This window comes from Apostichopus japonicus, chromosome 4 (assembly GCF_037975245.1).
Source record: "Apostichopus japonicus isolate 1M-3 chromosome 4, ASM3797524v1, whole genome shotgun sequence".
Lineage (NCBI taxonomy): Eukaryota > Metazoa > Echinodermata > Holothuroidea > Aspidochirotida > Stichopodidae > Apostichopus > Apostichopus japonicus.
Genome location: NC_092564.1, coordinates 22,693,274 through 22,716,167, shown reverse-complemented (window position 1 = coordinate 22,716,167; position 22,894 = coordinate 22,693,274). Strand labels below are relative to the sequence as shown.

The 22,894-nt window shown below is 35.6% G+C and overlaps 2 protein-coding genes across 9 annotated transcripts in view; one reads left to right on the top strand and one right to left on the bottom strand.

The window, feature by feature from the left end:
• LOC139966835 (aspartyl aminopeptidase-like) overlaps positions 1–22,894 on the bottom strand; it is a 106,759-nt gene that overhangs the window by 61,729 nt on the left and 22,136 nt on the right. The gene's annotated exons all lie outside the window — the stretch shown is intronic.
• On the top strand, positions 442–22,746 carry LOC139966831 (hyalin-like). Of its 8 annotated transcripts, XM_071970221.1 has the most exons (12): positions 530–687; positions 10,808–10,877; positions 13,650–13,892; positions 14,622–14,864; positions 15,604–15,846; positions 16,584–16,826; positions 17,556–17,798; positions 18,539–18,781; positions 19,518–19,760; positions 20,492–20,734; positions 21,478–21,720; positions 22,446–22,746. In XM_071970221.1, the coding sequence occupies exons 2-12, from the start codon at positions 10,811–10,813 to the stop codon at positions 22,700–22,702; spliced, it is 2,511 nt and encodes an 836-aa protein (XP_071826322.1). In that variant the 5' UTR covers positions 530–687; positions 10,808–10,810; the 3' UTR covers positions 22,703–22,746. The 8 variants fall into 8 exon arrangements, with proteins under 8 accessions (XP_071826327.1, XP_071826326.1, XP_071826322.1 ...); XM_071970224.1 differs by lacking the exon at positions 13,650–13,892; XM_071970223.1 differs by lacking the exon at positions 14,622–14,864.

Here is a 22,894-nt window from a genome sequence, read left to right as displayed (position 1 = left end):
AAAAAGAATTATAATCAACAGACGTACCGTAATTGACCCACTTGAAATCACTACATTACAGAACTAATCAATATAGACAACATGATCAAATACACTCATTGTCTGCAATTTAAGTCTAGCCATATCCTTTTGATCACATCTTTATATTTTAGACCCCATTTTAATGCATTAAACTCATCATCCCTCTATGAGGCAGGGTGAAGCGGTTCCCTACATCATAGAACAGCATAGAATCTTTCGCATATAAGCTTGAAGTGGCTAACTTGTGTATTGTGAGAGAACCGAAGGAAATGTGTTTGTTAATCAAAGTATCATTTTCCTCGGGGAAGTAGAATTAAATGACAAGGTAAATAAACTAAACCTTTACTAAGCTACGAAACTTTATACTTTTGTTTTTGCCACACAATATAACAAAAACATAATTGCTTCCTGTTCAGACCTTTCTTCTTTAAGCTGAGACGTTTGTACGAAATCAGAGGTTTTTATGTACATTTTTCAGGAAAAAGAATATTTATTTCCTTGTTCACTTTGTTTAAGAAATCTGTTAACAACTTCAGCGCACATTTAAGGATTGAGGACCATGGATACGACAGGGTGAATTCCAGCCCCAGGAGTGGTTTCTTCGTCTTGGCGCCCTGTGTTGTTTTACTTCCTTCATCTTGATAAAAGAGAATCCTTAACAAAGAGGTTAGTTTCATTTTATTTATCCAACAATACGTGACAATGACACAATAATATTTGTGTGCATCTTTAAATGTGTGTGCTTTGATCAGGAAGTGATTGTATGCTTGGGCGACATGAATTGCAAGGAAATGTAATGCTACGAATGCTTAAAATAAGGAAATACTAAGAGAAGAGAGACAAAGACAATTAAAATAATGAGACCAAAATAAGTAGTTGGGTAGGTCTTTTCGTAGGATATATTTTTCATGAGAAAGGAATTTATTTCAATTCATCGTAATAATATATATAGAGAAGCAATCTGAACGTACATCGTTGTCGTATTTGACATAGACAACCGTTAGGAACAACTTCCTCCCCCTCTCCTCTCCCCCCCCCCCCAATGTTAGGAATATGCCTATTCTTCTTTTTAGATAAAGTGGTTCACTTCTAACTGAAACCGCCACACACTGCCATGACAGACTCAACTCGACCGTCGTGACCTAGTTTTCATTAGTCACCAATAGTCTGACTAATGTACAAAGCGAATGAACGAACACACACGTCGTCTGTTCACTGCTAACGATTTGTGCTCATTAAGGTCACATGAATAGATACTGCCTTATGATTGGCTACATTTGTTAAAACTGGGCTGTTGTTGTCGTGAATCGTCACAAGCTGCCGACTGCTAGTCGGGAAACCAGTGTTGAGTTTCCCCGTCCGAACCCGAATAAGTTTTAATTAACAAAATATTGATCAGTCGAACTCTTATGTATATTACAGGCACTCTACCAGCCTTTCCACGTTGCGATTATCGTACAGTCAAGCCAATGAATTTTATTATTATTATTACTTATTAATTATTATTGTATTTTATGGCGTCATTATTATGGCGTCTAATTATCTGTCATTTTATCGTCACTATATATGGCGTCTTAAGGTGTATCATTATGATGTCAATTGTGCAAAGAGGTTGTCTTGAAGTGAACTACAATACATTGTTAAAGTAGGAAATGTGGTTGTGAAATTCACTAACACTCTTTTTATGAGTCCGTTCTCAAGGTTGAAGAGGATGCGGATGGTGTAGGAAATCCTTGTGACGTACAACAGCAACAACAGATTAAGCTATTCTTTAGTGTACTTACAAAATTATACAATTAAAAATATATTAATAAATGTTGATGTTCGTATTATCAAATATTTCTATTACTAAGAGGGTTGACACAATACAACATAGGCTAAGCTAAGCTAGCTAACTTTAGCTAGGCTAATTGTGAACGAACATGTTTGGCACTACTTTACATTACTATACCTCTATGCAAATTGTGCCTATGTCGATGGTGACTGCTATAGCACACACTGACACAGTACTGTAATTTAAAAGTGTGGGCTATTAATTATATATGATAACCTAACATGGTATCATCTTTTGCGCACTTCATGTTCTATACCAATGTATTTCTCCCATTTTTAAAGTTTAAAAGAAAGGAGTGTATAGCCCCTTACTCTAGGCTAGGCCTGTGTTGAAAAACTGCAAATTCTAATATTGAAAGTTGGAATGGATTCATGCCGAGGCTATATCGAAAAACTGCATATACTAACATTGAAAGTTTGAATGAATTCATGATGGGAAACAAGTCGGAGCTTTCACCCAAGTAGCCTATACAAGGTCAAAGTTGAACTGATTCAGGCCTTGCCTAGGCTTGCCAACTGCAAATAGGCATATAACTACCTTGAAAGAATGGATTCATAATTGCTAATTCTAACCTTGATTAGTTGAAATTGAATGAATTTAGTCCTAGGCTATATCGAAAAATTGCAAATACAAGCCTTGGAAGTTGAACGGATTCAAAATGATGGCAAAGAAGTTGGAGCTGTAACCCAAGTATATATCAGTACAAAACTGGTCAAGCCAATGTGTTGCTACAGTGATATGGAATGATTTTATTTAAATTCAATCGGTGACGCACCAACGACAGTGTCGTAAGGGCGGATTAGCCCATGAACTGTACGCTGTGTATATACGGTAGGTTTCACAAACCTCCACACTAGCAGCTAGAATCCATGGTAGATGTAAAATAAAATCATGCACGATTGGGATAGGCCCAAACTATACATGTGAATAAGCGAGTTGACCCTTGAAAGCCTTACATTGCAATGTGGCAAAGGTCAAAGGCTCAGCTATACAAAACAACGCTCCGCGTTCATATTTGATTGTTCCGTAACAAAAACTATACATGCATACACTGTGGCGTAGTTTTAGAAATCGATTGTGAAGTTGTGTATTGTACCAATATGTTACTATGGGCGCTCACTCTATATTACAGCTGACCTCTGGCATTTTCCCACAATGCATCATAATTCTCTAATGGTGAACTCGCTTATTACATCACACTGACGACCAGGCCTAATTCAAGTTAACGGCTCCATTGCCTTATTGTGTGTGCCACGTTTTAGCCAAATTTGTTGCTTTTCATCCCTGAGTTTATTTCTAAAATATGGTTACAAAATATTGTCCATGATGAAAATGTGCTACGCACAGTATTGTAAGATAAGCTTATTGATAGAGGTGGGTAATAATCGTGCAAACAACAGGCCACTATATGGCGTGTTTAACGGATTTCAGTTTGTGTACACAGAACAGCGACTGTGTTGTGGAGGAAGCTGGTCAATTCGGCCAACTGTCAATTCGGCCAACTGTCATTTCGGCCAACTGCCATTTCACCCAACAGGTTGGGCGAAATGGCAGTTGGGCGAAACGTCTCGAAAGCGTGGAGGTTTCAAAACCGTAACAGACAGTCATAGCATGCATGGTCAGTGACTAGGGCGGTTAGGCAGTATCACTATAAACAAGAAGTTATACGGCCCTAGTATGGGATAGTACTACTACTAGTAGGACTGAGGTTAGCCTAGCCTAGTCATTGAACATGACTTGTGTGTTACGAATATTCTAATAAAATTGCTGGCTATTAACTACTGATCGCATAGTATGCTGGGGATGAAAACTGTGAACATGCCAATAGATATGCAAGCTTATCCGTGGGTTTGGAATAGACAGAAGTTTTAATGGCTCCCTCTTGGATCGTGACCAGTACGTCAAGGAAACAGATCTGCCTAGCTGAGTGATCCATAGTGAACTTAATGAAGTCACAAAAAATAGCACCATAAAAATATCGTCAATACAACGTGCATAGCAAAGTGGTTTCTGGGGAAAGGCAGCAAGAAAACCTTGTTCTAAGAAATACATGAATATGTTAGCGTAAGATTGCACCATTCTCGTGCCCACAGCAGTACCTTTAATTTGGAGTTAATTTTTATGTTCTATTAATTAATTCTACTCTGTTATTTGACTTCAAATCACTTACATTATTATAAACGCTACATTCTGACCTACATTTGGAGGATGTTAAATCTTTTTATTATGACTTGAGTGAGCACGCTATAGCTTAACATAATGGATGCTGAAAAGGGCAAACGTTAAAATAACAATAACAATTAGCAAATATATGATAGTCAAGTTGCACTACTAAACGGGTAATTATAGCAACCACATTAGTATCGATGAAACAAACTTTAAGTAGTACGTAGTACCCGTGATTAACAGCTTATAAACTTGTGGTAACGGCTTTTATATTAATGCGTTTTGTAGTAATTAACAAGTCACAATAGATGGTCTGTGATGTGACATCATGGCACATTTCTGTACTGTAATTTATCCTTATTTTTTTATTCGATGATTTCTTTGCAGAGAGGATATGTGGTCTGAGCTGGATCAAGCTTCGTCTAACCCAAACAATGGGCTATCACTCTTTAACTAGTAGTACCATCTTCCAAATTCCAGCTTAGCCGTATTGAAACCTGTTACAATCAAGGAACTCATTGCCATTATTCGCTAAGCTCCATCCATATCTTGCTGTTTGGAACCAAACCCAACTTGTATGTTTAAGAAATGTATTGATGTACTTGCACCATCCATTGTTAACCTTTCTTTGTCAGTGGTAAATTCTCTTCTGCCTAGAAAGTGTGGTATCACCAGTCCTGAAAAGTATAAATGCCAACCCACATTGTTTGACACATTACAGACACATCTCCATTAAGTACATCATTCATTGCAACAGTTATTGAAGAGGTTGTTTAATTGCCTAGTTCAATATGGTATAAAAGAACACAATCTTTCTGAGATTTTTCGGTAGGGTGGGGTTTCCAGGTGTGTAGCAGCCTCCCGCGAGGCTCCCGGTATTTAAGTTTCCCCTCTTTGTAGTTTTAATGCTACCATTCTGTGTCTACTTTACCCTTATTGTTATATTAACATTTAATAGTCTGTTATTAAAGAATACACACAATGCTAAATTGCAGGAGCCATGCTTCCCCGACATTATGAGGTTTTTCATTCGGTGTCAAAAACATACCATATAACTGCAACTGCTCAAGTACAGAATGACATCCTGTCTGCCATTCATGATAATAACTTGGACTTTTTGTTTTCTTGACTTATCGGCAGCTTTTGTTTTAATTATGTCTACGTGTGGTTTATTTGAAAAAATTAGGACGCATGGTATAAGAATGCATCAATATGCTGATGATACGCAGTTAATACATAGTTTTAATCGCTCCGTGACAGCGAATGCTTTCACTTGTGTTGAGAGTGCCCGACGTGATATCAGAGAATGGTATTAAAAAAGTGAAATTAAACGGTGACAAAACCATCGCCAGGTTCCTGCATGCTAAATATACAAAGCTTTTCTCAATTATTTCTCCACTAAAAATGGGAGACTAAGAAACATGACCTTTCGTTACGTCTGCGAGAAATATTGACGTGCTTTATGAACCCACCCTTTCCATGAAGCATTTTGTCAACTCTCAGTGCAAGTTTGCATATTTTCACCTCTATAACAACGTATCCAATTTAGACGAACTGTGATAATAGATGAATCCCTCTTTACGACTTATTTGTTAATATCAAGTTAAACAAATAGCTAATAAAATTTTTCCCTCTAGAAACTTAATTTGTTGTACTTCGGTTGTTGGTAATGACTGATGTTACATCCATGTATTACCACTATTCAGTATTCACCCAAGTGATAAGCGATTGTTAGTTCAAAACGTTGCTCCAGTGGAAGCCGTTATTAAAAACGATGTTACAACTCGCTGTACCACGAAAGCCACGCTTTCATATTTCGTTTTAAAGTAGCGCCGCGAATTGAGTTTACACCGTATCATCCACGTTTGTATGTTTGTTACCTTTATATAGGGATCGACCGAATTGTGACTACGATTTCTCCCGTTATTTCTATAGTTTAGCATGGCCCTACTTCTATGCAGGCTGTGTTTATTAAATTTTAGTGATTTTTACGCCGTTAACTGTAACCTATTCGCGTGCTATAAAAATTGGCCCAGAGACAAACTTAGAGCCGCAAACGGCTCGCGTAGTTTTTGCCCCAGGACGAATGAGGGAAGCATACACCCTTTACAAGCCCCATTGACTTACACACTAAATCACAAGAGTAATGTGGTTTCTATGTCCTAGATAAAAGTTCTCACTAGCTTAACGCTACCCATCATTGGATAGCGTGCAAATTTGCCTTACATGGCACTATCGATTTTCCGTATCATGACTGCGCAGATTTGTTGCTATAAGAGCCTGGACTTTTCGTCACTCGTAAGCAAACCACTTCGCTCAGTAGTAAACCATATTCGTACGCGGTCATGGGAGGCCTACAGGGGTCTGAAATTGGCCCGATTTTCCACCACATATACTTCCATTCATGCTCTTCAACATGCTGTCAGGCTGTTATCGCAATTCATAAGAGAGACTCAAAGTCTAATCCTTCTATGTACCGACCCATCTCTCTGCTCTGCATTATCAGCAAGGTTATGGAGGCAGCTGTACATAATGATTTTATTTCTTTTAACGGCGCACAGACCTTCGAGAGCAGGGTGCATGAGCATCTTACAAAATGTGCCCGATGCTTATCTGAACCCTCACTTACTGCTGTGAACAACTGATTGGCCCATGTGGATTTCTCTTAGAGTGCCTCAAAGCCTACATAAGCCCTTGACTTATGTCAATTTTTGGGTGCTATTGTTCACTCTAGCTTTTATAAAAAAAAAAATCATATAAAAAACCAACATAAACACAGATCCTGATTGATAACAGGTCAAAAATATGTTCTCCTGTTGCTTTTTGGCACTTTTCCTGATATGCCACTTGAATTCAGTTATCATAAAGGAGCGCGTCTTCGGCAACACATCGTATTACGCATGCGTGTACTACTATTTTCGGCACAAAGTTTTGCTTCCAAACCATACCTACGAAAGTAGTACGTAAACGAATGCTGCCACATAGGGATTTTTCTACATATCATGCATGATGAAACGAATATAGGGTAGGCTGCTGCACTATTGCAGTATTGCTAAGAACTGGCGAAGGGTTGGCCGCTTAAAAGCCATATAAAAAATCTCGAACTTTGTGTCTGATGTTTAGAGAAATAAAAGCAGAACGTAATTGTAAGGGGTTTGTTTTTCTTTGACAGCGACCTGAAACGTGCATCACTGCCCAACTTCCAGCGGACACCTAGGAACTTTATTGTTCTGATCATTTTAATAGCTATTAGAAATGATGAAAATAGCTGCAACTTCCATCAAAATCCATCAAAGATTGACTATTGAAAAAGTATTTTCTCAGTTGTAGATATATTTATGAATAAACATTGGCTAATTATGCATACTGATGATGTAAAGGAAGTAACATCCTAATTTACTGTTTTATTGTTCCTTTGGTTTTAAACCTTCGTTTCAAGGACACTGAACACAGGTTTGTGGCCTTCTGCGACTTTGATAAATATTTCTATTGTTAACCTTCTTTGAAAAGAAGAACATCACATTATTCAATAATATATGTGGTCTTGTAATTAGGGGCTTAAATAACAAATAGCGATGAGGGTAACATCATAGTTTGCACATATCTAATGTTTCCCCATTTATAAACAAAATCAAATGTGTTTATCTTGAGAACGAAAAGAGCTTTCCAAACATTTCAACAGATTTTGAACTAGATGATCACACACAAAATATGTACTGGATACATAAGGAAAATTAGATAGGTAGTCCGTTGACCCTAAAGCAAGTTATACATCTAATACTAATTTAAAAAAAAATTAAATTCAATATTTCAACAAAATTCTCTGCACTTTACTGAGTCAGAAATTAATCTCAAATTATTGCACATATAGTGTCAAGAAGAGTGACCATGATGCAATATTGACTTAAAGGTATGTATAAGCACGTAGTACACACTTTAACTATATACCTCCGTTGAAAGAAGCATCATGAACTAGTACGGCAAAGTGAAAGCAAAACCAAAGGAGATATCCTAAATGACCAGTTTTCAGTGTATTTACTAAAATAAATGGGATAAACATATCAATAACATAACCAATAAAGCAAACCGTGTTCTTGGCTTTATAGGTCGTAACCTCTCAAGGTGTCCCACAGATGTTAAAAGTACAGCATGCATAACTTTTTTTTCAGGCCAGTTATCGAGAGTGCTTAAGTAGTCTGGGACACCTACCACCAGTGTAATGTAGATGAAGTAGAAGCTATTCAGAGAAGAGCAGCTAGATTTTGTGTGACAAATAAGCAAACTAGATTGGCCCTGCTTAAATCAAGAAGAAAGCACACACGTCTGCAATTTATAAAATCAATTGATAAAGACTAATTCCAACAAAAAGTGTTTACAAAAGAAAAAACATGATCTTAACTTACAAGTTCCCTACACTAGAAAGCATTTATATCAATATTCCTCCTTACCTCGAACCTTAAAAGATTAGAATGCTTTGCCATCAGACTGCTTCAAAGACAAGCTTACTAACTCTTGTGTTGTTATCTTACTCTTGTTTTGTTATCTCGGTTGGCGTTAATGTCCTCTAGTAGGATTTTTGCCGACTTCATATTTCATATATTCAGATACGTGCGAAAAAGGCGCCAAACTGACAACATAGCTATCTTCATGCGCTCAATCGCGTAAAAATTGACACGTTCGTCCTGGGAAAAAAATTACGCATACGGTTCTGACACTGCGTTAAACTAATTGAGCGCGCTATTGTAAAATACTGGAGTAACACAATCAGAGAGACCAGGGGACTCTTCAATTAATTACGTGCGCCACAAGCCCATCAGCTTATCATATATACGTCCATCCAACACTATAATTTTACCGACCCTCTAAAATATTGCACTATTCACGCCTTTAATTTTATCTTCAAATTCAAAACTTTGGCGACTGGAAACCGTGATGGCAACCATTGGAATGCTTCATATGATTGGGGAGAGTGATCAATACCTATGATAGGCCCATAAGGCAAAATACTCCATATGATTGCCCATTTACTTACATACAAATTGTCAAAGTAATGTGGTATGTAAGTAATTTTATAATTCTCACAGCTGAACCCTACCCATCAATGAATTGCTGACAAGTTGGCCACTCATGGCACCATCAAGTTTCTCACATTACCTAGTGAGGCATCAAGTTTTTGCAGTGTGACTTTGTGAGAGCCTGAAGTTTTGTACCTTATACACAAACCTACTAACTTGGTAGTAAACAGGGAAGCCTAAAGTGGTCTAAATTTGTCTCAATTGACCCAACTTTTGCACCGAATGTAGCTTCCATTTGTGTACTCTGACAGTTGACTAGTGTTTTGACTAGGGGTCAGTTAATCTTTAAGGTTGTGAACTTTTTGGAAGTAGGTTATTCAAAACTGTAACTTAAATATCTTGCATTGTAAAGGTTTGCAATCATTGCTAGTGTTTGTTATGCTTCCTTATTTTCTTGTTTTATTTTTTTTATTTCTTTGGATTTGAAGTTTTGCAAATGTGGTGAAAATAATATAATTAATTCAATACCACACATAACCAATTGCCAAAAAAATGTAGGAAGGAACCACAACTAAATAAATATCCCAAAATAATTAGAACAGTAGCCTAGATAAATCATATATAGAATAATAGTGATTCATTAATGCCTCAGTTTATATCTTTAAAACAATTTAAATTACATTCAAATTAAAACAGCAAAATAAAGAACACATCCTTTTTGCTAATTACACAGCACAAGAGTTTCCATTAGTTTTAACTAGGAGTGACAACAACTATTAGATCAAAAACAAATCTCATAAAAGTATCATTGATTTCCTCAATTAAATGTCTATGAGAGTAAGATAGGCTGTTAGAGTACAACAGTCCAGAAACACTAAATCTCACTATTAATGTTAAACTTATATATGATGGTAGGCCTACATTATGGTGTTGTAATCATGCATTGCCTTTACTTTGAATACATTGTTATACACATGTTGCTGCGCTGATTGACACTGTAGTTGCTGTGTTTGTTAGTCAAATTATTAAAAAGGTGAGCCCAGTTAAACAGCTTGAATGAAACTACCAAAAAGTTTGCACTGAGGAAGGAACAACTAATTTTGTATTCTGGTGCAATTTGATGAATTATTTCACCAATTTTCAGAAATTGAAGGATAGAACTACACCACAGAGCAAATCAAAGATCATCATGACCCTTGACCTTTAAGCAATATTTGTCAGTATCTCTGTTTCTACAATCTGAGTAACAGCCTGCCTTATGAGGTATTATTACAAATGCACACATTTCAATGGGGACACATTTTTGTAACAAGAAGAGTTGTCTTTTAACTGATATACCACCTCAAGCATGTAGAGAGTGAGACAGAGAGATTAAACTTTTCAGCATAAGCAACAAGACCTTGTCTGTCGAGACTAACTTAACGTTAAACATATGACAATTTTCAACAAGGATAAACAAATTGATTTAGGGACATCGAATGTGCCAGCTGAAGGTTATCAAGTATTGAAGTTTACAAGAATATATGAGAAACGAATGACATCCTTGCAACATGATAGAAGAAACTCATTTAGCTGACTTTTGGACGTATATTAAAGAAAAGCTATCAATTTGGGTAATCTTTGTATTAATATTACGGTCCACAAAACAGGAAGTTACCTCATAGATAAAATTACAATTGTGTAACTATGCATCCATATGTTTAGTTTGGTCTGCAGGGCCCTTTAATATTCATATAATTGACCGTATCAATTTTATTGTTTGTTTTTTCAGGTCATGGCTTTTCCAACTATTTGGAAGGAATTTGGATTTAAGTTCGCTATGCTCGTTATTGCTACTTCTGGTAAGTTTAGCAGCATGTTGGGTCATTTTAGGTCAACAGAATTAGAGGTATGATCTCTGAATGGGTTCTATCATGGTAACTCAAACAGTAGAGCTTTAGTAAACTTCACACTTAACGTGGGTTCACCTTATTCAGTATGAATCCGCTATTGTTTTCAGCGGTCAAAGTTCATTTATTCTCAATAGAAATTCGGTTCTCTAAACCTTTTAATAACAGTTTAAAGTAAAGCCTTAATGAAGTGAAGCCTTAATGATTATTAACATTTGGATCCACCTTATTAAGGTTATTTCCTTGCATGGGCAGTTTACATCAGATATTCTACATAAAAGGTGGCAAGGACTCACCAAATCTCATTACTTTCTGGTTGTCACTTTGTATGATCAGGTGAAGAAGATCATCATTTGTGTTGTATGGCAACATTGAGAAGAGGCGACTCAGATAAACTAGCCACATAGCCAGACATGTAGCAAGCTATACTTTATTAATCTCTAGCGATTGTACACATCTTTGATAATGTGTTGCATAGTTTCAAGATAAGGGCATTGCTATCTTTGCCTTTTGAGTGCTCTGCAAGCACAGATAATTAACTGCAGTGCTTTAATTAGAAAAGCAATTACAAAAGTGTATACCGCTACTTTAAAAAGTTAAAGTACCTGACTTGTTTTTCCTTGTGGGACTAAAAATTACATCATTTACAAGAGACAGATGGATATACAGTCAAATTTGACCATTGAACAATGAATAGAGCAACATGGACAGAGTTAGACTAATAAAGAACCTAGGTAAAATGTCACGCCCTCTAACTCTTTATAGAAGATGCGTCTCCGGGTCTTCTTCGCGAAACTGTCAACGTGAAAGATGGATCTGCCGAAAACTAGGTAAAGTTTTAATCGCAGTTAATCGGTGCACTATCTTTGCAATTTTTTACCCGTCCTGAAGCGAGCAACATTTTATCTTCCTTCCAAAAGAGAAAGATACTACCAGGCACACTTATCAAGTACTTAATTCATGTTTGGTGCTTAACACATTCAGTAATTAGATTTAATGTTACTCTTATGAATCTTAATTGTGTATTTATTACGTATTAATGTTTGTGACTTTGCAAATGTGCCTTGGATATTGGTCTGAGGACTGCACAATGGCACCATCGCAGACTAACAGAATGTTTACTTCAATTATTGCAAAATACAATGCAATGTAGTGATAAGATGTGCAACGTAATGATCTTATCCATGATTCTTCAGTTGTTCACCACAATTAAGAAGATGTTTGCGCAACATTCTGATTCACTAAATGACCCCAAAGTATCATTTTACAGGAATTCAGTGGTTTCGAATATGAAAGGAAAGACAGATTTGATGAGCAGCTATATAGGTGGATTTAGACTGGCTATGCATTTGATCAGTACTAGAGAGGGTATATACAATTTTAAGTGACCAAAGCTATTGTAACGATTGACCTTATGTCTGCAATTGTTATCTACACCAATAATGTTGTACTTCCTTGATTGAAAACTTGTAAAGACCGGTGTAAACCAGTTTTGGACATTCTTCCGGCTTAAAACAAAACGTCATGACTAGTAGAATTTGTGATATGTGGCTGACACTTGCAACTGCACTTATTGCCAGCATATTAAGACGACATGAATAGCTTTTTTGATAATCGATCTCTTGAACATTTATCATTGGACATTGGGCAGTGTCATTTCTTATCACCTTCCAATAGTTAAATTGACAGTAGAATTATATCTGAGTACATTAGTTAATTTTTTTTTCGTTTATAACTTGAAGATTTGCCCCCCCCCCAACGGCTAGCTTTCCAAATGATATAGATACTGATACAAGGCTGCAAGAAGGAACCAATGCAAGAGTTGACTTTGTGACAACATGTTCTGACAACATTGACACAGGCATTCAAGCTGTTTGTAATGCAACAAGCCAAAGTGAATTTCCAGTGGGAGTAACAACAGTGAATTGTTCTTGTGAAGATTTGTCTCAAAATACTGATGAATGTTCTTTCACTATCACAGTTAAAGGTTATTTCGAGTGAAGTTCTTACACATTGCTAAGAATTAAAAAAAAGGTTATCTGAATGCTTCTTGTTTAATTGAGTCTTTTTTTCGAAAGCATATTTCCATTATCAACAAAGATCATTAGAAGCCTAGTTCATTTGATTGGAAGTTACGGAAAAACTATTACGGACAAATGTTCGCATCAATTGAGCTCCAGATAAGGTTCGTTTGGCTAGAAGCTTAACTCCGTGGCTGATCTGTACAGATCATACCTACACTTGTGATGTTTTACTTCCTCGACTAAAATTTCTTCTTATGGTACCTCTGAAACACAAAAATTGATACTAAGTATCGGAATGGGCCTTTATGACATTTCAGACCGACCAAAGCTATGTTAATGTTCAACTTTATTGATAAACAACAGAGCTGTAACCAATACCTATACCCGTGATGTTTTTCTCCGTTGAATGAAAACTTGTGAGGACAAGTGTTAACAAGTTTTAGACATCTTTTAACTTGAAAAACATCATTACTGGCAGTTTTTATGATATGTGGCTTACACTTGCAACTGCATTTATTGACAACATCTTTTAGACGACATACTATAGCTTTTGTGACCATGAATTTGTTGCTAATCTTGAGCTAGACAATGAGAGATTTTATTTCTTAGCACCTTTCAATAGTTAAATCTACAATACTATCACATCTGTAAACAAAGCATTTACAAGTTAACCTTTCTTGTCTGCTTTTACCATTTGAAGATGTGACTCATCCTAATGCTAGCTGTCCAAATGATATAGATACTGATGCAAGGCTGCAAGAAGGAACCACTGCAAGAGTTGATTTTGTGCCATCATGTTCTGACAACGTTGACACAGGCATTCTAGCTACTTGTAATGCAACAAGCCAAAGTGAATTTCCAGTGGGAGTAACAACAGTGACTTGTTCTTGTGAAGATTTGTCTAAAAATACTGATGAATGTTCTTTCATCGTCAAAGTTAAAGGTTATTTTGAGTAAATTTCTTACATATTGCTATGAAGTAAAAAAAAAGGGATATCTGAATGCTTCCTGTTTAGTTCAGTCTCTTCTCACAAATTTATTTCCATTATCAACAAAGATCATTAAAAGCCTAATTTATTTGATGGGAAGTTACGGAAAAACTATTACGGACAAATGCATGCATCAATTAAGCACCAGATAAGGTTAGTTTGGCAAGAAGCTTAGCTCAGTGGCTGATCTGCACAGATCTTACCTACAGATGACATGTTTTACTGACCAAAACTCCCTACCTATGGTCCATTCCTAAAACAAAAATTGATACCAAATATCGGAATGGGCCTTTATGATATTTCAGACTGATCAAAGTAAAATTTATGTTCAAATTTATTGATAAACATGAAGCTGTTACCTATACTTATACCCATGATGTTTTACTTCCCTCAATGAAAAGTTGTGAAGACAAGTGCTAACAAGTTTTAGACATTCTTTTAGCTTGAAAAACATCATTACTGGTAGATTTAATGATATGTGGCTGACACTTGCAACTGCATTTATTAGCAGCATCTTTTACACGACATACTATAGCGTTTGTGACCATCAATTTGTTGCAAATTGAGAGTTAGACAATGAGCAATGATATTTCTTAGCGCCTTCCAATAATGAAATCAACAGTATTATCACATCTAAGTACATTTGCTAGTTAACCTTTCTTGTCTGCCTTTATAATTTGAAGATGTGACTCATCCTACGGCTAGCTGTCCAAATGATATAAGTACTGATGCAAGGCTGCAAGAAGGAACCACTGCAAGAGTTGATTTTGTGACATCATGTTCTGACAACGTTGACACAGGCATTCAAGCTGTTTGTAATGCAACAAGCCAAAGTGAATTTCCAGTGGGAGTAACAACAGTGAATTGTTCTTGTGAAGATTTGTCTCAAAATACTGATGGATGTTCTTTCACTATCACAGTTAAAGGTTAGTTTGAGTGAAATCCTGACATATTGCTAAGAAGTTTTAAAAAGGGTTATATGAATGCTTCCTGTTTAATTGAGTCTTTTTTTCGAAAGCATATTTCCATTATCAACAAAGATCATTAGAAGCCTAGTTCATTTGATTGGAAGTTACGGAAAAACTATTACGGACAAATGCATGCATCAATTAAGCACCAGATAAGGTTCGTTTGGCATGAAGCTTACCTCAGGGGCTGATATGCACACATCTTACCTACACATGTGATGTTTTACTTCCTTCACCAGAAATCTCTACTTATGGTCCTTTTCTAACACAAAAATTGATGCCAAATATCGGAATGGTGCTTTTTGACATTTCAGACGGATCAAAGCTATATTTATGTTTAATTTTATTGATAAACAACAAAGCTATTACCTATACTTATACCCATGATGTTTTACTTCCTTCAATGAAAGTTGTAAAGACAAGTGCTAACAAGTTTTAGACATTCTTTTAGATTGAAAAACATCATTACTGGTAGATTTTATGAGATGTGGCTGACACTTACAACTGCATTTATTAGCAGCATCTTTTAGACGACATACTAAATCTTTTGTGACAATAAATTTGTTGCCAATTTAGAGTTAGACAATGAGCAAGTTTTTTTCTTAGCACTTTCCAATAGTTAAATCTACAATACTATTACATCTGTTAAAAAAACATTTGCTAGTTAACCTTTCTTGTCTGCTTTTATAATTTGAAGATGTGACTCATCCTAATGCTAGCTGTCCAAATGATGTAGATACTGATGCAAGGCTGCAAGAAGGAACCACTGCAAGAGTTGACTTTGTGACATCATGTTCTGACAACATTGACACAGGCATTCAAGCTTCTTGTAATGCAACAAGCCAAAGTGAATTTCCAGTGGGAGTAACAACAGTGACTTGTTCTTGTGAAGATTTGTCTCAAAATACTGATGAATGTTCTTTCACTATCACAGTTAAAGGTTATTTCGAGTGAAGTTGTTACATATTGCTAAGAATTAAAAAAAAAAGGTTATCTGAATGCTTCTTGTTTAATTGAGTCTTTTCTCAAACATTATTTCCATTATCAACGAAGATCATTAAAAGCCTAGTTCATTTGATGGGAAGTTACGGAAAAACTATTACGGACAAATGTTCGCATCAATTGAGCTCCAGATAAGGTTCGTTTGGCTAGAAGCTTAACTCCGTGGCTGATCTGTACAGATCATACCTACACTTGTGATGTTTTACTTCCTCGACTAAAATTTCTTCTTATGGTACCTCTGAAACACAAAAATTGATACTAAGTATCGGAATGGGCCTTTATGACATTTCAGACCGACCAAAGCTATGTTAATGTTCAACTTTATTGATAAACAACAGAGCTGTAACCAATACCTATACCCGTGATGTTTTTCTCCGTTGAATGAAAACTTGTGAGGACAAGTGTTAACAAGTTTTAGACATCTTTTAACTTGAAAAACATCATTACTGGCAGTTTTTATGATATGTGGCTGACACTTGCAACTGCATTTATTGACAACATCTTTTAGACGACATACTATAGCTTTTGTGACCATGAATTTGTTGCTAATCTTGAGCTAGACAATGAGAGATTTTATTTCTTAGCACCTTTCAATAGTTAAATCTACAATACTATCACATCTGTAAACAAAGCATTTACAAGTTAACCTTTCTTGTCTGCTTTTACCATTTGAAGATGTGACTCATCCTAATGCTAGCTGTCCAAATGATATAGATACTGATGCAAGGCTGCAAGAAGGAACCACTGCAAGAGTTGATTTTGTGGTATCATGTTCTAACAACGTTGACACAGGCATTCAAGCTACTTGTAATGCAACAAGCCAAAGTGAATTTCCAGTGGGAGTAACAACAGTGACTTGTTCTTGTGAAGATTTGTCTAAAAATACTGATGAATGTTCTTTCATCGTCAAAGTTAAAGGTTATTTTGAGTAAATTTCTTACATATTGCTATGAAGTAAAAAAAAAGGGATATCTGAATGCTTCCTGTTTAGTTCAGTCTCTTCTCACAAATTTATTTCCATTATCAACAAAGATCATTAAAAGCCTAATTTATTTGATGGGAAGTTACGGAAAAACTATTACGAACAAATGCATGCATCAATTAAGCACCAGATAAGGTTCGTTTGGCAAGAAGCTTAGCTCAGTGGCTGATCTGCACAGATCTTACCTACAGATGACATGTTTTACTGACCAAAACTCTCTACCTATGGTCCATTCCTAAAACAAAAATTGATACCAAATATCGGAATGGGCCTTTATGATATTTCAGACTGATCAAAGCTATATTAATGTTCAAATTTATTGATAAACATGAAGCTGTTACCTATACTTATACCCATGATGTTTTACTTCCCTCAATGAAAAGTTGTGAAGACAAGTGTTAACAAGTTTTAGACATTCTTTTAGCTTGAAAAACATCATTACTGGTAGATTTAATGATATGTGGCTGACACTTGCAACTGCATTTATTAGCAGCATCTTTTACACGACATACTATAGCGTTTGTGACCATCAATTTGTTGCAAATAGAGAGTTGGACAATGAGCAATGATATTTCTTAGCGCCTTCCAATAATGAAATCAACAGTATTATCACATCTAAGTACATTTGCTAGTTAACCTTTCTTGTCTGCCTTTATAATTTGAAGATGTGACTCATCCTACGGCTAGCTGTCCAAATGATATAGATACTGATGCAAGGCTGCAAGAAGGAACCACTGCAAGAGTTGATTTTGTGACATCATGTTCTGACAACGTTGACACAGGCATTCAAGCTTCTTGTAATGCAACAAGCCAAAGTGAATTTCCAGTGGGAGTAACAACAGTGAATTGTTCTTGTGAAGATTTGTCACAAAATACTGATGGATGTTCTTTCACTATCACAGTTAAAGGTTAGTTTGAGTGAAATCCTGACATATTGCTAAGAAGTTAAAAAAAGGGTTATATGAATGCTTCCTGTTTAATTGAGTCTTTTTTTTCGAAAGCATATTTCCATTATCAACAAAGATCATTAAAAGACTAGTTCATTTGATTGGAAGTTACGGAAAAACTATTACGGACAAATGCATGCATCAATTAAGCACCAGATAAGGTTAGTTTGGCAAGAAGCTTACCTCAGTGGCTGATATGCACAGATCTTACCTACACATGTGATGTTTTACTTCCTTCACCAGAAATCTCTACTTATGGTCCTTTTCTAACACAAAAATTGATGCCAAATATCGGAATGGTGCTTTTTGACATTTCAGACGGATCAAAGCTATATTTATGTTTAACTTTATTGATAAACAACAAAGCTATTACCTATACTTATACCCATGATGTTTTACTTCCTTCAATGAAAGTTGTAAAGACAAGTGCTAACAAGTTTTAGACATTCTTTTAGCTTGAAAAACATCATTACTGGTAGATTTTATGAGATGTGGCTGACACTTACAACTGCATTTATTAGCAGCATCTTTTAGACGACATACTATAGCTTTTGTGACAATAAATTTGTTGCAAATTTAGAGTTAGACAATGAGCAAGTTTTTTTCTTAGCACTTTCCAATAGTCAAATCTACAATACTATTACATCTGTTAAAAAAACATTTGCTAGTTAACCTTTCTTGTCTGCTTTTATAATTTGAAGATGTGACTCATCCTAATGCTAGCTGTCCAAATGATGTAGATACTGATGCAAGGCTGCAAGAAGGAACCACTGCAAGAGTTGACTTTGTGACAACATGTTCTGACAACATTGACGCAGGCATTCAAGCTGCTTGTAATGCAACAAGCCAAAGTGAATTTCCAGTGGGAGTAACAACAGTGACTTGTTCTTGTGAAGATTTGTCTCAAAATACTGATGAATGTTCTTTCACTATCACAGTTAAAGGTTATTTCGAGTGAAGTTCTTACATATTGCTAAGAATTAAAAAAAAAGGTTATCTGAATGCTTCTTGTTTAATTGAGTCTTTTCTCAAACAATATTTCCATTATCAACGAAGATCATTAAAAGCCTAGTTCATTTGATGGGAAGTTACGGAAAAACTATTACGGACAAATGCTCGCATCAATTGAGCTCCAGATAAGGTTCGTTTGGCTAGAAGCTTAACTCCGTGGCTGATCTGTACAGATCATACCTACACTTGTGATGTTTTACTTCCTCGACTAAAATTTCTTCTTATGGTACCTCTGAAACACAAAAATTGATACTAAGTATCGGAATGGGCCTTTATGACATTTCAGACCGACCAAAGCTATGTTAATGTTCAACTTTATTGATAAACAACAGAGCTGTAACCAATACCTATACCCGTGATGTTTTTCTCCGTTGAATGAAAACTTGTGAGGACAAGTGTTAACAAGTTTTAGACATCTTTTAACTTGAAAAACATCATTACTGGCAGTTTTTATGATATGTGGCTGACACTTGCAACTGCATTTATTGACAACATCTTTTAGACGACATACTATAGCTTTTGTGACCATGAATTTGTTGCTAATCTTGAGCTAGACAATGAGAGATTTTATTTCTTAGCACCTTTCAATAGTTAAATCTACAATACTATCACATCTGTAAACAAAGCATTTACAAGTTAACCTTTCTTGTCTGCTTTTACCATTTGAAGATGTGACTCATCCTAATGCTAGCTGTCCAAATGATATAGATACTGATGCAAGGCTGCAAGAAGGAACCACTGCAAGAGTTGATTTTGTGGTATCATGTTCTAACAACGTTGACACAGGCATTCAAGCTACTTGTAATGCAACAAGCCAAAGTGAATTTCCAGTGGGAGTAACAACAGTGACTTGTTCTTGTGAAGATTTGTCTAAAAATACTGATGAATGTTCTTTCATCGTCAAAGTTAAAGGTTATTTTGAGTAAATTTCTTACATATTGCTATGAAGTAAAAAAAAAAAGGATATCTGAATGCTTCCTGTTTAGTTCAGTCTCTTCTCACAAATTTATTTCCATTATCAACAAAGATCACTAAAAGCCTAATTTATTTGATGGGAAGTTACGGAAAAACTATTACGGACAAATGCATGCATCAATTAAGCACCAGATAAGGTTAGTTTGGCAAGAAGCTTAGCTCAGTGGCTGATCTGCACAGATCTTACCTACAGATGACATGTTTTACTGACCAAAACTCCCTACCTATGGTCCATTCCTAAAACAAAAATTGATACCAAATATCGGAATGGGCCTTTATGATATTTCAGACTGATCAAAGCTATATTTATGTTCAAATTTATTGATAAACACCAAAGCTGTTACCTATACTTATACCCATGATGTTTTACTTCCCTCAATGAAAAGTTGTGAAGACAAGTGCTAACAAGTTTTAGACATTCTTTTAGCTTAAAAAACATCATTACTGGTAGATTTAATGATATGTGGCTGACACTTGCAACTGCATTTATTAGCAGCATCTTTTACACGACATACTATAGCGTTTGTGACCATCAATTTGTTGCAAATTGAGAGTTAGACAATGAGCAATGATATTTCTTAGCGCCTTCCAATAATGAAATCAACAGTATTATCACATCTAAGTACATTTGCTAGTTAACCTTTCTTGTCTGCCTTTATAATTTGAAGATGTGACTCATCCTACGGCTAGCTGTCCAAATGATATAGATACTGATGCAAGGCTGCAAGAAGGAACCACTGCAAGAGTTGATTTTGTGACATCATGTTCTGACAACGTTGACACAGGCATTCAAGCTGTTTGTAATGCAACAAGCCAAAGTGAATTTCCAGTGGGAGTAACAACAGTGAATTGTTGTTGTGAAGATTTGTCAAAAAATACTGATGGATGTTCTTTCACTATCACAGTTAAAGGTTAGTTTGAGTGAAATCCTGACATATTGCTAAGAAGTTTTAAAAAAAGGGTTATCTGAATGCTTCCTGTTTAATTGAGTCTTTTTTTCGAAAGCATATTTCCATTATCAACAAAGATCATTAAAAGCCTAGTTCATTTGATGGGAAGTTACGGAAAAACTATTACGGACAAATGCATGCATCAATTAAGCACCAGATAAAAGGTTAGTTTGGCAAGAAGCTTACCTCAGGGGCTGATATGCAAAGATCTTACCTACACATGTGATGTTTTACTTCCTTGACCAGAAATCTCTACTTATGGTCCTTTTCTAACACAAAAATTGATACTAAGTATCGGAATGTTGCTTTATGACATTTCAGACTGATCAAAGCTATATTTATGTTTAACTTTATTGATAAACAACAAAGCTATTACCTATACTAATACCCATGATGTTTCACTTCCTTCAATGAAAGTTGTAAAGACAAGTGCTAACAAGTTTAAGACATTCTTTTAGCTTGAAAAACATCATTACTGGTAGATTTTATGAGATGTGGCTGACACTTACAACTGCATTTATTAGCAGCATCTTTTAGACGACATACTAAATCTTTTGTGAAAATAAATTTGTTGCCAATTTAGAGTTAGACAATGGGCAAGTTTTTTTCTTAGCACTTTCCAATAGTTAAATCTACAATACTATTACATCTGTTAAAAAAACATTTGCTAGTTAACCTTTCTTGTCTGCTTTTATAATTTGAAGATGTGACTCATCCTACGGCTAGCTGTCCAAATGATGTAGATACTGATGCAAGGCTACAAGAAGGAACCACTGCAAGAGTTGGCTTTGTGACATCATGTTCTGACAACATTGACACAGGCATTCAAGCTTCTTGTAATGCAACAAGCCAAAGTGAATTTCCAGTGGGAGTAACAACAGTGACTTGTTCTTGTGAAGATTTGTCACAAAATACTGATGGATGTTCTTTCACTATCACAGTTAAAGGTTAGTTTGAGTGAAATCCTTACATATTGCTAAGAATTAAAAAAAAAAAGGTAATATGAATGCTTCCTGTTTACTTGAGTCGTTTTTTCGAAAGCATATTTCCATTATCAACAAAGATCATTAAAAGCCTAGTTCATTTGATGGGAAGTTACGGAAAAACTATTACGGACAAATGCATGCATCAATTAAGCACTAGATAAGGTTAGTTTGGCAAGAAGCTTACCTCAGTGGCTGATATGCACAGATCTTACATACACATGTGATGTTTTACTTCCTTCACCAGAAATCTCTACTTATGGTCCTTTTCTAACACAAAAATTGATAATAAGTATCGGAATGGTGTTTTTTCACATTTCAGACGGATCAAAGTTATATTTATGTTTAACTTTATTGATAAACAACAAAGCTTTTACCTATACTTATACCCATGATGTTTTACTTCCTTCAATGAAAAGTTGTGAAGACAAGTGTTAACAAGTTTTAGACATTCGTTTAGCTTTAAAACCATCATTACTGGTAGATTTATGATATGTGGCTGACACTTGCAACTGCATTTATTAGCAAGACGACATACTATAGCTTTTGAAACCATCAATCTGTTGCAAATTTAGAGTTTACAATGAGCGATGATATTTCTTAAACCTTCCAATAGTGAAATCTACAATACTATCATATCTGAGTACATTTTCTAGTTAACCTTTCTTGTCTGCTTTTATCATTTGAAGATGTGACTCATCCTAATGCTAGCTGTCCAAATGATATAGATACTGATGCAAGGCTGCAAGAAGGAACCACTGCAAGAGTTGATTTTGTGACATCATGTTCTGACAACATTGACATAGGCATTCAAGCTACTTGTAATGCAACAAGCCAAAGTGAATTTCCAGTGGGAATAACAACAGTGACTTGTTTTTGTGAAGATTTGTCTCAAAATACTGATGAATGTTCTTTCATCGTCAAAGTTAAAGGTTATTTTGAGTAAATTTCCTACATATTGCTAAGAGGTATAAAAAAAGGTTATCTGAATGCTTCCTGTTTAACTGAGCCTTTTTTCACAAATTTATTTCCATTATCAACAAAGATCATTAAAAGCCTAGTTTATTTGATAGTAAGTTACGGAAAAACTGTTGATGTATGTTATGATTCATCCAGTTGTAGTATAATGAATGAAATT

Bases quoted from the DNA above. Each gene is read 5' to 3' on its own strand.
- LOC139966831 (XM_071970221.1), top strand. From the start codon at position 10,811: ATGGCTTTTCCAACTATTTGGAAGGAATTTGGATTTAAGTTCGCTATG. The intron at 13,893-14,621 runs GTTATTTTGAGT...TATAATTTGAAG, and splicing joins TTTCATCGTCAAAGTTAAAG to ATGTGACTCATCCTACGGCT. The intron at 20,735-21,477 runs GTTAGTTTGAGT...TATAATTTGAAG, and splicing joins TTTCACTATCACAGTTAAAG to ATGTGACTCATCCTACGGCT.